At 33.8% G+C, this 14,472-nt stretch overlaps 2 protein-coding genes across 7 annotated transcripts in view; one reads left to right on the top strand and one right to left on the bottom strand.

The window, feature by feature from the left end:
* The window catches only part of LOC145243988 (uncharacterized protein C12orf56-like), a 165,707-nt gene that overhangs the window by 148,660 nt on the left and 2,575 nt on the right, over nt 1–14,472 (top strand). For both annotated transcript variants that reach the window (XM_080107130.1, XM_080107129.1), the window contains exons 8-10: nt 1,139–1,213; nt 5,056–5,130; nt 8,247–8,428. In XM_080107130.1, coding sequence (XP_079963256.1) covers nt 1,139–1,213; nt 5,056–5,130; nt 8,247–8,428 — 332 coding nt within the window. The remainder of the gene's footprint in view (nt 1–1,138; nt 1,214–5,055; nt 5,131–8,246; nt 8,429–14,472) is intronic.
* The window catches only part of LOC145243990 (uncharacterized), a 170,069-nt gene that overhangs the window by 42,080 nt on the left and 113,517 nt on the right, over nt 1–14,472 (bottom strand). For all 5 annotated transcript variants that reach the window (XR_013862979.1, XR_013862978.1, XM_080107136.1 and 2 more), the window contains exon 4: nt 12,261–12,337. Coding sequence is in view for 3 of the 5 variants with exons in the window: in XM_080107136.1 (XP_079963262.1) it covers nt 12,261–12,337 (77 nt within the window). In the remaining 2 variants the exon portion in view is untranslated. The remainder of the gene's footprint in view (nt 1–12,260; nt 12,338–14,472) is intronic.

A 14,472-nucleotide genomic window follows, 5' to 3' on the forward strand; every position in this document is an offset into this window, starting at 1 on the left:
CCCATTTGTAACACTGAAGGCTTCGGACATCATGCCATCAGAGCCAACATTAGCCCTTATTGTCTCATAAAAAGAAATAATCACGTTTAGCATGCTCTCGGGGATACCCAGCTTTCTCAAGACCTGCCAAAGACCACCACGATTCACAGTATCAAAGACCTTAGTCAGGTCAACAAACACCATATACAATTCCCAATTTCTATCTCGAACCTTTTCTGCCACTTGATGGAGTCAAAATATCATGTCAATGGTGCTGCAACCGACCGAAAACCGCACTGGGACTCAGGATACACCTCATCGACGAGATGTTTGATGATTCTGTTTAAAATGAGTCTAGCCAGAATCTTTCCAGCAATCGAAAGCAGAGATATCCCACAATGATTGTCACAAATATTCTTGACTCACTTATTCTTGTGGAGGTGTTTGATGCAGACGTCGTTGTAATCCTGTGAAACCTGACCTGCTTTCCATATCTTATCCAGGCAACACCAGGTATATATAGTTAGTGTATATATATATATATATGACATAATCACGTTGACACACTGGTTCTCGCCAGATCACTAAAGTTAAGCAATGTTGAGCCTGGCTAGTATCAGATGGGTGACCATTTGGGAATTCTAGGCACTGTATGTGCTTTCCGCTCATCTCAGCATTGTTTCCAGTCGTTCTGTACCTCCATTCGCCACTGGTATGCAACAATGTTGGCTCAGAAGAGATGTGGTTGGAGACTGCGCAACTCTTGCCACACAAATTTACCACGCAGGCACCCTTACAGTGGGTATCCATAGTCTGTCGAGACTGAAGGAAGCCACAACATCCAACTATATTTCATTACTCTCTTTTTATTTCATCTCTCCTTTATTTCGACTCTTGTTTGTACTAAAGACAAAACAATGCACAAATGGTGCCCACTTTGTGTTGGAAAATATCCGAACACATGGTTGCTAAAAATACAGTATTTTAAAAGAAACTTCTATGACTTTATGCCAAGTGATCATTTGTTCCTTCTATTTCTTCAGCTATTTGAATATGAAACAAAAGGACGTAAGGAAACAACACATTTGTTTTACTCACCATAATCATTTTTGTTGCTGTATTTCAATCTGACCTTATTTTTATTTTGTCTTCCTTTTAGGGTGATTCATCACTTTCAGATCTCCTAAAAATGTTCATTGCTGTTTTGTTTGAAATTTTCTTTTGTGCGCAACAGGTAAGTTAATGATCGACATTCAATGCGATTTTTTTTAAATGATTGAAATTTCCTGAAACATTTAAAAAATTAAGCCTAAGAATAGACATACTGGCTAACATAAAAACAACTTATTTTTAGATATTCTAAATTTAAATAAAAATATTTATGAACCATACTTGAAGCAAAATGCCAATCCCATATACGTAAACCCAAAGTCTAACCATCCTTCATCTATTATATAAATTTCACCTGTCTATTTAAATGTATGTATGTTTGTATGTCTGCGTAAAATTTTCAACAGAGGTGACGGATTTTCATGAGATTGGTATCCTTTTGAAGCTCGACCCTTTGGACGACAAATATCGAAAAATTGGCCATGAACATTAATTTCTTCACCCTCAACTGGGCAGTTTTCTACAAAGAGGGTCGTTTTTTTTTTTTTTGACATCTTTTGCAAATCATTCAAGCCTCACATAAACGACATCGCATAAACAGTGTTATTTTGACTGCCTGTGATGTCACAACCGCAGTAGGTGCATCAATAAGAGCGTTTTTTTTTTGTTTTTTTTTTTCACCTCTTTTTTCCTTTATGGGTTTGAGCCTGCTTACTACCTTTTTTTTTTTTTTTTTTTTTTCAACCAACACCCTTACATACACCTCCACTTTTTTTTTTCACTTTTGTGTCACCGGTTCGAGCCTGCCTGCCTGCCTACTATAACTTTTTTTTTTTTTGCTCAACACACACCTCCAAACACCCGAGCACTGCCGGGCACCCAGGCTAGTCAGTCATAAAATCTAAAGAATATAGTCTTGCATTTTGCTTTTAAGTTAAGATATTTGGGCCATTTTTTTTAAAGAGTTTTTTCAAATTTGCTTGCTTGTTAACAATTTCAATATGATAATTGCTATTATTTTTCTTGTTGGACGTTATTTTCCTAATACTGGATCTTTTTTCGTTTTCATAATTAAATATATTTGTACAAATTATTTTTTTTTTAAGAAACCTTATTATTTTGGAAAAAAGGCTAGATTTTCAAATAATGGTTTTATATCTGTTACTTTGCAACATTTGCTAAGCATATGTGCATTTAAAAAAAACAATTTTTTTGCATTTTATTGGTGATGTTTGATTGCAATGAGTTACAGCAAGGCTCATTTTCTCTTTCAAGTGGATGTATGTGGGTTAATCTTGTGTGACCAATACAGATATGTGTTAACACAGCGTCTTCCTTTCAATCAGTTATCATGTTTTTGTTTTCTGTTCCGACTATGACTTGATGTTCATGCAGTTTGTTTTGAGAAAATGTATTTATTCCATATTGTTTACCATTTTTAAATTTTATCTAGTCTTTCATTTTCCTTTTAAAATCTTTATATAGTATTTTGATATTGTTTATATCATCGTTAAGCACTTCTTTGACTAATTTATCTGCCTTTTGATTCCCTTTAATACCAACATGGCTTGGTTTTCAGGCTAAGATTGCTTCATTTTGTGCTTTAAATACATCATATTTTTCAATATATAAATATAAAGTGGGGTTCGATCTCCTTTCTTCTAAGGCAATGAGGAAAGATAACAAGTCTGTAAATATTACAAGCTGTTTTCCTGGCAATTTCTTTGCAAGATTAATTGCAATGTTTAGTGCTTGCATTTCTGCAGTAAAGCATGGATAGGCTTATAATTTTTTTTTTGTAAATGCTGGTGGCTTCTATATATCTCTTGTGTTTTTCTCAAAGTTCTCCAAATTTGTTTTAATATTCGCTTTCAGGAGTTAGGTCTTTTGGTTTTTATGTATTGGTGCAAAATCTATTTTTAGTTTGGTTAACGTACCTGGTAGTGTTTGTTAGTGTATCCACTAAATGTGATTTGGATTATTATCATAAGCTAGTGTGACTCTGGTCATTAATGAAAATAAAAAAAAAAATTATCAATAATGCATAAATAATATATGATCTCTGTAATTTAAACATAATTTCCAGGTCCTATGCAATTTCATAATTTTACAGATACATTGTGGTGCGGTAGTAAATATTTACTGTGGAGTTATTTACGCATTATTTTTTATTTTTATTATTAATGGCTCAAAGTCACCCCGGGTGGCCATAGTCACCCCAGTTTACAGTATCTGTTTGAGAGATAGTTTGATTTTTGTTTTTATATTGGAAATTCTGACCTAGAAAACAGCTATTTTTCCCCCTTTGTCAAAAACATTGCTTATAGAATATGAGATTTAAAGAACAAGATAAGGAAGTGAAGATTATAAGGTTCACTTTCATACTTATTATTATTGTTATCTATATATTAATGCGATAGCGTGTTTGTTATTTATTTTGGCTGTCATTTAATTATGGACTTCCATTTCTTGTAATAAATACTTTTACAAAGAATTCTTCATAAGTTTTGGTTTTGGTTTCGAGTATAGCTGATGGCACTTAAATCATCTATTTTTTTATAAGTAATTTATCAAGAATTTCATAAGTTCTAGTTTCGGTTTTGATTATAACTGAAGGAACTCAAGTTATATATAAATTTTTTTTTTCTTTTCATAAGTTTTGGTTTCGGTTTCGATTCAAGCTGATGCACCCAAGTCATATGGATATATTTTTTTATTTTTGAAATCACAACTTTATAATATATAAAAATCGATAGAACATTAACTATAATAATATATACAAAACCTGCAAGAATTAAAATATCATATTTAAGCATACTTTACAACCGGACTATGCTGGGTGTCCTTGCCAGCTTAGATTAATACTTTTGCAATTTTAACAAAAGAGCTACAATAATATTAGAGCGTCTCCATTTATGCTGAACATCTACAGAATGCCAACATCAATATATTACATATGAAAGAGTCCCCTGTGGAATTTTCAGAGGTCCCACTAGTTATCATTGTTATCATGATTGTTGTTATAATTATTATCATTATTATTATTACTTATGTGTAAAGGAAACTTCTTTTCAGATTATTTAATGAGGAAACATAACACTTATTGTAAACCATTCATTGTAAATGATACTTTGTTGAATAATGTGTATTCCTGCATTATGTATGGTTGATGTAAAAATTATGATATGAATATTTTTTGGTGCAAGTCCATAACTCCCCCCCCCCCATCCGATGAAAAAACAAAATGGTGTATGTGTCCATGATGGAAAGAAAATATTGTATAGCAAAAATCATGTAATTTGATCAGATTGTTTTATTTTAAAATAAGAAAATCAAATTTCATGACTAAATGATGATCGATGATCTTTTGACTCCATTTTGCAAATAGTTTTGAAGAAAAAGGGAGATGATTCCAAATAATTCAAACTTGCAAGATTCTAGATTGTGTAACGTATTGAGATGATGGTGTTATTTAGAAGGTCTGAGTGACAGGGAAGACATTGAAAAAAATCAACTTCATCAATGGTTAACTCCCCTTAAAACACTCTTCACAGATCAAGTTTAAAATTAGCCTTGTATATCATTGTAATGCCTACAAATTCTCATTGTTTTAAAATGATTTTCTTTAAAGAAAAACTACTTAATCAATTTACATGATTTTTGGTGTACAATATTTTCTTTCTGTCATGGGTACATACATCATCAAAATTTTCGTTTAGTTTTGCTTTTTCTTGAGAAGTTATGGACTAGCACCTATTTTCTTTTTTATATGTTCGATTATTGAGCTCATTTCAAGTGCTTAATATATATAATTTTTCCCATTCCAGATGTAATAAGAGTTTGTTGGTTTCTACATGAAAACTCTGCATAAGATTACAAAATTAATAGATTAAAGGAGAATTTATTTTCTTAAAATTTTTTTTAATTATTTTATTGTATTTCTTGTTTTTGTTTCTTTTACTGTAGGAATTTTTTGTGAGTACAAGTCATAAGCTCGATGTTGTCTGGATGGTAAATCGCCTTGAAGAAACTGGCTGTGAGGTAAAAACGTTTTTTTTTTTTGCTTTTGTCAGAAATATTCAATTCAAAAGGAAAAAGAATACAAAGCAATGTTGCTGAAATGAGTAACAGTTTTTCAAACCCAAGAAATCGTCAAACTTCAATACAAATTGAATTGAAAACCATGTTTAATTTCAGAAGAGTTTCTGATGGATAACTTATCTGTACAAGTCCTGGAGATGAAAAATAGTTTTTGGTGGATAGCTGATCTCTATAAGCCTTGAACTTTAAAATTCTGCAGGCAAAGAGCAAATATATCTTATGTGGACACGAAAAATTATGATTGGGAATTCTAAAATATTCAATATTTTTATGGCGCAATTCTGGTTTCTGATTGGTTGCTAGCAGAACGTGGATCTATTTGATTGGTCAGTTTCTATTGCAAGTGTCTATAAGTAGAACCTTCCAATTTTCTTTAATCATATCTTTATTATATATAAAATATATTGCAACATGTCATAAGTATGAGATTGGAAATTGTTATAATAGCAAAAATAGATTTTTTTTTAAATAAAGGAATAAAGATAATAATAAAAGACCACTTCAATATTCCAAGATGTGTCCTCTTGAAAATTAATTCACTGAACAAAATAATTTTGCACCACTTTTATGTCTTCTTACAAAGATTAAAATCAACATAAAACGCTTCTATATCTTATGTCTAGAATCATAAATTTAATTTTGATCAGAACTTATTTGGATTCTAGAAAATTCTGAAATTAAAGCTTAAGAGATGTTATATTATAAAACTGAGTATATGGAAGCAAGAAAGGAACAAACAAAAAGGTTGAGTTTAAACTTTTATTTAAAGTTAAAACGATAGTGAAATGAACTGCTGAATGTCTCAGGATATGTCGGCAGCGGTGGGATGTCAGTAGGAATGCTGGTTGGGTGTTTATATGAACTCGGTGATGATTTGATGTTATTGTCAGGCTGTGGCAGGGGCAGCGACGGCGGTGACAGGAACGTGGCTTTGGTGTTCTGGTGTCTGGAATATGGGTGTGGTGGCAGCAGTTATGGTGATGGCGAAGAAGAAGTAGCCTTAATGGCTACTGTCTGGTAGCACAAGGGGAAACGGCGGAAGAGAAGTAATCTTAATAGCTGCTCTTGCTGATGGAGGGTTAATGACAGTGGCTGCTGTAACTAGTGGGACAAACTTCACTGTTTGACAAGCTGTGGTGATCTGGTGGTGGTGAAAGAGGCGTAGTCTTCAAGGCTGCTGTCCAGTATCACGAGTCAGGTGGCAGCGGCTGCGGTGACGGCAGGAGCGTAGTAATCTTAATAGCTGTTGTCGCTGATGAAAGGTCAATGGATGCTGGCTGTTGACAGAACACTGAGCCGCTCTACCTGCTTGTTGAAAAAGCTGTCATATTTATACTCGTGTTGCGGATGTAGTTGTAGACAAAGGTGGCTTTCAGTGCTGGTCGTCGTTTTGGTTTTTGGTTTGTGTTTGTTTTTTTGTGTTTCAATGTGCTGTAAGAAGTTGTCTGTTTGAGCTTTGTATTCGTGTGTTGTATCAATTTGAATGTGTTCTAGTAGGCATTGTACTGTTACAGTGTTTTATGGGATAATTATTTGTGTCTATAAGCTGCTGGAGTTGTGTCTGCTGTGATGCTTCCTCTGATGGTTTTCTTTGTTGAGACGAGTTGCGAGTTATTCTGCTGATGCATGTATATAAAGAAATGGGTTTTGATGGTGTCATGTGTGTTTAGTGTTTTTTTTTATTTTTATTTTCCCAAGATGTTGGGGGGGGGACCAGCTCCCCATAAAAAGGGGATTGTTCAAATTGAATAGCAATTGTCTGATATAAGGAAAATACTTCCACATCGATCAAAGCTGATTGCTTTCGGACATTTCAGGCGATTATGACTGGAAAAATACCGCCAGAATTAGTGTCGCTTTTATTATATGAAAAAGCCTAATCCACATACGGCGAGTGTAAAATGTTGAATATTTATCTTTCCAAAGTTGAGCAAATTAAATAGACAGGCGAGCTCCGTTGTTAACTGATAGATATTATGATTTATATGTGATATAAAAAGTTTTAAGAAGTTGTAAGCCGACCGACCGCTTCTCAAAAGCCTTTCTTGGACATACACAAAAAGCGAACATACATACACACATTTTCGCTTTTATATATATAGATTAACAATGGAGGAGCATATTTAGTCGTTGACGCATGTGTGCACACAAAACTGCTAACTCCTTTGTCGCATACGAGATGCAAGCTCTGACTGTTTAAAACGATAAAATCATATCCAATTCTCTCTTTCTTCATTGAAAGGGAGTGAAAGAAAGAACGAAAAAGAGAGAGAGAAATATACGTTTTAATGCAATGTTTTGTTTTTTCAAATTCAGCTACCCGCATGCAAAGCCTGACCTTTCTCGAATGATTTTGACATCGCCAAATTTTCATAAACACTTGTCAGTCAAAGCTGATATATTCTAACATTTTCAAAATCACAAAGCACCTGCATGACGCATTTTCACTTCCCAAGTATAGAACAAGTTAGGTACAAAGATTATTAATGTAGAAGCCTCCAGCTCCCCCAAAATGGGAGCTACGTCATTGTGCCACATTATGAATTTTGGGGTTTGTTTTACAACCAACAGAGACTTGAAAAATAATCAAAAATTCAAATATATAACGAATAAATGTTACCAAAGACAAGATAAATTACTCTTCTACCTAGTTGGATAGGTTTTTAACGTTTTTACCTAATGTAAAATGTTTATTCGACTTGAAAAATAACTAATGTCAACCCATATACAAGCACAAGGAAAAATGGCTGCAATGTATTTGTTACGTGGCTATTTTTTCTTTTTACGGGTTGATATTAGTTGTTTTTCGAGCTGAATACACATTTTACATTAAGTAAAAACACTAAAAACCTATCCAACTGGGTATAAGAGTAACTTGTCTTTGGTAACATTTATTTGTTATATATTTTAATTTTTGACCACTTTTTTCGAATCTCTGTGAATTCTAAAACAAACCCGAATTTTGTATGCCATATTTTTAACATTTGAAGAAAAACAGTTTACATTTTATTCTTTTAAATAATTTTTTTTTTTTCTCATAACTCTTTGTATCACAGGAATTAATTGAAAAGGTTGTGGACCTCACTTTGCAACTGACCCAGCCGAGAGGACAAGGCTGCTGCTTAAGCCCTGCACAGGTACTACAGCTTTATCAGCAAGCATACATCCTTCTCACCCTTCTCAACTACAGCACAAAACTGACTGAACTGATCTGCTCAAATTACTTCACTGAATTCAAGTAAGTTTTATTTTTTATATATATCTTTTACCCCCCCCCCCCCCCGTTCATCAATAACTATACAAAATCATTGTGAACACAAGACCATTGTGAAATTATCATAACATGGGGATGTCTCCCACGTGTGCCACAAGATCCCAGAGTGTGATAGTCACATCGCCATTTAGAGCAGCAGTTGACCATTGTTTCTTCTTAGCCCACATTGTCTTTAGATTTTCAAAAGCTGTGGTTTTCTGCCTGGCTGAACAGTCATAGTAAGGTGTCACTAATTCTATGTAGAGAATTCATTATTTGGACTTTGGAAAAGGGACCATCACTGTTGGAAATTGAACACTTGATTAAAAAGAAAGTTAACAAGACATCTATATATATATATAAAAGTGAAAATGTGTGTGTGTGTGTGTGTGTGTATGCATGTATGTGCACTTTTTCTGTATGTCCGCAAAAGGCTTTTTTCAGGGGAGCGCTCGGTTGGCTCACTCGTTCTTAAAATTTTTTATATGCTGACTAGATGATAATATGTACGACTTACCAACAGGGGTCGTGCGTGTATTTAATTTGCCCGACTTTTAAACGCTATTTTTTCCAGATTTTTAGATTGCTGCATGTTTCTTTCGCTTTTCAGTATAAAAAAGCGAAACGAAACGTATTCGAATCAGAAGTTCCCTGGCCCACGGCTGGGTGGCCTCCGTAAAGTGAGATAAACGTTTGGTTGATGTTGGCTTTTCACCATCATATCAGATGATTGCTTTTTTAATAAATGGGGGAGCTGGTTTTCCCCAAAGTTGGGTAAAAACAAACAAACCAGGTTATTGACCTCATTAAAAACTGTCCCGCAGAAAATTGTTAACTGCTGAATAGCTATTGCTTACGTTGTCGTAACGCTCACAGAAAATGTTAACTCCACGACTTCTACTTGACCTCATTAAGTCATTGAGTGTGGGCACCTGTGAATTCTCTTTCTACTTACATAAATTCAAATGTCTCTCAGTTACTCTTTCTTGCTGGCCGAGCTGTTAACGTGTCACGTTTTTTTACATTTTATTTTCCAACTTCACCTCAGGGCTTCGGTTTCGATCCTACCTACCTACCAAAACTTTTTTCTTAACACCTCCCCCCATGTTTCTTTTTTATTTAAGAGCACACGCACTTCGAAGGGCGATGTCTTGGTCGAATAATATGCGAAAATTAGAAAAAACGGTCAATTATTTCCTATAGAAATACACGTTCGCAATGAGGGAGGGTAGCAAAAAATCATTCCGTCATGACAATAACAATTTAACCAAATACGCATGCATGAAAAACGTTCTTTCTTTAATTGGTTTAAATAGAAAAAAAAAAAAGGAAATTACTTCGCTCACATGCTCATAGAGTAGTGGTTATAGTAACAGCGTTGTTGTCTTAAGGTTTCATGTTTGCACCGATATATCGGAAATGTTTTTTTTTGGTTTTTTTTTGGTTTTTAATGTTTTAATATTTAAACAAAGTTATTTATGCCATTTTTTTTGCTCATTTATTCTCTTTTTTTTTTCTTTTTTTTTTTTTTTTTTTTCAATCTTCACCCCAAACAAGGCAAGTGCCACTTTGAAGTAGGGAGCTATTATCGGGGACATAATTTGCAGAGGCATTATGAAGGGAGATGAGTAGAAAGATGTTTGTTCACATTACACTTGAATGTCTGCATATCAGTACAGTTGGGAAAGCAGTATCCCGGAAGGGAGTTCCAAAGACTTGCAGTTCTGGGGAAGAAACTATTGGACTAAAAGGCTTTCTTACACCTAGGGATCTCTACTGTAAAGGGGTGGGACTTAGTTGCTTGTCGGGTTAGTCGGGGGTAGTCACGTTGAGGAGGTACAAGTGCTTGCAGTTCGTCAGAGCATTCACCATTAAAGTATTTGTAGAACAGGCAGAGGGATGCAACATTTCGTCGATGGGACAGAGGCTGAAGCCTAGATGGCAGTTCAGGACCTGTCAGGTTAGCGACTCTCTTTTGAACTCTGTCCAGGAGTGAGAGACAAGCAGCAGATGCACCAGCCCAAATGTGACAGCAGTACTCCATACATGGGTGAATGGTGGCCCTATAGAGGTACAGGATACTTTCAGGTGTAAGTAGTTTTCTGGCATGATAGAGAGAGCTCACCTTCTTTGCAGCAGACTTGGCAATGCTCTCAATGTATATATTCTAGTTCATGTTCCCTGTAAACATTAAGCCGAGGAGTTTAAAGGAAGTACTTTCAGGCAGTGTGTTCTTGGCCATTGCTATAGGTGGTAGAGAAGGTTTCTTGTAGTTATTGAAGGAAACAAGCTTAGTCTTGGCTGCATTGAATGTGAGCATCCATTTTTGTACCCATTCCACTGCAGATTGGAGGTCATCCTCTAGTGTTTCTGCCATTTCCTTAGATATGTGTTCATTTTTTTCCCCCCTCATGCCTGTTATAGAGGGTGGTGTCATCGGCAAATATACCCATCTCCAAAACAATGTTATCAGAGAGGTCATTTATGAATATCAGGAATAATAAAGGTCCAAGGATAGACTCCTGGGGTACTCCCGCATTTATATCATATTGTTTGGATGTACGACCATCGAGGACAACTTGGATTTTTCTCTTACTTAAGAAGGATTTGATTACATTATGTATTCTTCCAGTGATACTATATGATCTAATTTTCCTTAGAAGACCATCGTGCCATACCCTGTCAAAAGCCTTAGATATATTGAGAGTTACTGCTCTACTCTCCTCTGTTTTGTTGTCCAGTGAACGGTATATACGTTCAGAGACTACAGTTAAGATATCTGCTGTTGAATGAGCTTGCCTGAATCCATATTGTTTGTCGGTGAGAAGTTTAGCAGCTGTTAGGTGTTGGACTAAGGACTCAAATATTTTGGCGAAAAGTGTGAGGAGGCTAATGGGGCGATAATTTAGTGGGTCAATTCTTTCACCAGAATTCTTGAAGACTGGTACCACAGAAGCGGTTTTCCAGCAGTCGGGAAAACAAGATTTGTTAAGGCATTTATTGTAAAGTTTGGAGAGAACTGGAGCAACCTTTTTTATTTTTCCATCACGTTCAGTTTTTTGTTTTTCCATTTTTTTTTAAAGAAGTTTTAACGTTTAAACAGGGTTATTCCGTTCGCTTATTCTTTATTTTCCATTTTATTATTGTTTCGATTTACCTCTCCCCCCCACTCACACACACACACACACACACATACACACACACACACAATGACCACGCTCCAGGCAACGCCGCTAGTGTTATATAAAAATAGTATTTATTTTCATATTTCGCAAAACTCAAAACTTGACTCACTGACGTTTCTTTCTCTTAAAGTGAGCGAAAGAAAAGTTCAACAAGAAAGAGAGTGAAAGAAAGCGTCAACAAAAGGAGGGTGAGAGAAAGAACAAGATTAACTTGTGGCACTCCACCTACCAGTTTATACACACTCCTTTATCAGCATTAGCCGGCAAATGTGTTGTAAATTTAAAAATTATTTAATCCTTATTTAAATGAATAAGTACAATAGTTTGTTTTGTTTTTAAATTGATCACTCTTATATTACCATCAAAACGGTTTGTTATTATTTTAAATCAATTATAAAACATAGAATTTTGAAATACTCTATCTATAGCCGAGATGAACGACCTAAAGACAGTTATTCGAATATCTAATTTGCATAACTATTTTTTAAACAATTCAATAATAAATAAATGTTTGGTAGAATTCATTTTTAATTTTATTGCTCTATTTTTTCTATATATATGCAATTACTTCATCGATATTAACAGTAATTAATTAAAGTGATTTAATTTAAAAAAAAAAATGGATTACTTACTGCAAACTTTTCTTGAATTAAACACATTTTTACTGGTGCTACTACATCAGGTTGTCTGGAGATACTGGCTTCCGTACCTAAAATGCAATGAACATTGATGTTATTGTTTTTTAATATTCGAAATCATGTTTTGCAAAATTAAAAACAAAAACGACAATGTTCCTCTACAAAACAACCAAACCAAACACTATGAATAAATATTGAAAGATTTAAGGAACTTTTTCCAAAATTACTGGATTTGGAATTAAATAATCTGAAAAAAATTGATATGCCATAAAACAAAACGAACCATAACTCCATAAATAGATATTTGAAGATGTAAATAACTTGAATGATAAAAATTTCCTAAATTAGTGGATTTTGCATTAAATAATCTAAAAAGGGTTGATATGCTTAAGCCATCACTAGAATTTTTACCAAGAGGTCTGAAGACGAAGAAGAGAGAAGGTGACTGGCTAGCTGGCTGTCTTGGTCTCTCTCTCTCTCTCTCTCTCTCTCTCTCTCTCTCTCTCTCTCTCTCTCTCTCTCTCTCTTCTCTTCTCCAGTAATGATACTGTATTATTTTTTATTATTTTTCATTTCAGTGATTGTTTTGATCCTATAGGCAACAAATTTCACATTGGTGTTTAAATAACTAAATTGATTTTCAACAAATGAATTTTAAATTGAAAAAAAAAAAAAATGCCCCCTACACACACCATCGTTTAGGTGAATTGATTTCTTTCTTTTGATTTCATTATGGTTTTATTTAAAAAAATAAATAAATTTATATGAAGATTAACAAAATATTATTACTTATTTAGTTATACAAATGTAAACGTTTTAGTCTTGTAGTTGCAGCAAACTTATGAATGAAATGTTTATTATTTAAAATTTTGGTTTAAATTATTTTAAATAGCAAATTTTGCTAAACTATGATCAGATGACAAAGCCAGCTAGTATATATATATATATATATATATATATATATATATATATATATATATATATATATAGTACTGATTTCAAAAGTTAAAAAAAAAATGACTTGTGTGCCATCAGCTGGAATCGAAACCAAAACATTTAGTGCTCCAGAGGTGTTCCCTACCATTTGAGCTATCGACATAGATAAGAAAGATTTAAAATTAAATCACTTCAAGCTATGAATGAATTTGCACATGCGCAGAAATAATAGAAATATGTTGGCAAGTTGAAATGAACATTTTGCACTTCAACTTGTCGACATATTTCTGTGCATGGTATTCATCCATCCAAACAATGATTTTACTCGTTATAAACCATCTTTGGTGTATGATTACTATTTCCTGTTAATTTCAGTGTTAATTAACCAGTAGTTTAAGAGTTTATCAGTTAAATATTTTCATACACATATATACATACATCTACTTTTTTATTTATATAGGAAAGCTAAAAAAAGCTAAAAACTTCTTTGAAATTACAAGGTGCCTTCGATAAGTTTCCAGACTATGTACTGCATTTAAAATTGTCGTAGACTCTTGAAAATTCAGTATGTTATTGCTATATATCTTATGAGATGACTGACCAATTTTTATGATTTCAGGTTCAAATGAACAGCTACAGCAGGAATAGGAATACACCCTATAAAAGCCTGATTATCACAGCTGGTGAATTTCAAAAATTCAATCTGGATATAAGGATACTTCAGAAGAACGATATGCAATAAAATTCTGTTTTAAACTTGGAAAAAAAATGCCACAGAAACGTATGGAATGCTTCAAACTGCTTTTAGACCATCTTGCATGAATCAAACATCAGTTTTTGAGTAGCATAAGAGATTCAAGGAAGGCAGGGAGTTTGTGCGGGATGATGAGAGGCGTGGGAGGAGTGAGGAAGTCATAACACCTGAGTTGACTGGCTAAATAAAGAATTTCATGGATAAGGACCATCGTTAGGTACGGGCAAAAATAGGGGGATCTAGTTTTGAAAGCCGATTTATCATAATTTTTTTATAGGTTTCCGACTACTTTTTGATTGTATTTGAAAGATTAAGGACTAAACTTAATTTCCAAAAGGAAAAAATATTTGTACACGTGAAAAAAAAAGTTATGAAAAATGTTTTCACGGCGAGCTTCTCAATTCAGCTAAATTTTGAAGTTAAATAAGTTCATTGTAAAAATCCTTTAAAAGATAAATATTAGTTTTCTGGGTCTATTTCAAAGATAATTAGTAAAGTTCTAAGATATTGAATTAA

The sequence above is a fragment of the Euprymna scolopes genome, chromosome 22 (assembly GCF_053919585.1).
Source record: "Euprymna scolopes isolate OS-2025 chromosome 22, ASM5391958v1, whole genome shotgun sequence".
In the NCBI taxonomy this organism is placed as follows: Eukaryota; Metazoa; Mollusca; class Cephalopoda; order Sepiida; family Sepiolidae; genus Euprymna; species Euprymna scolopes.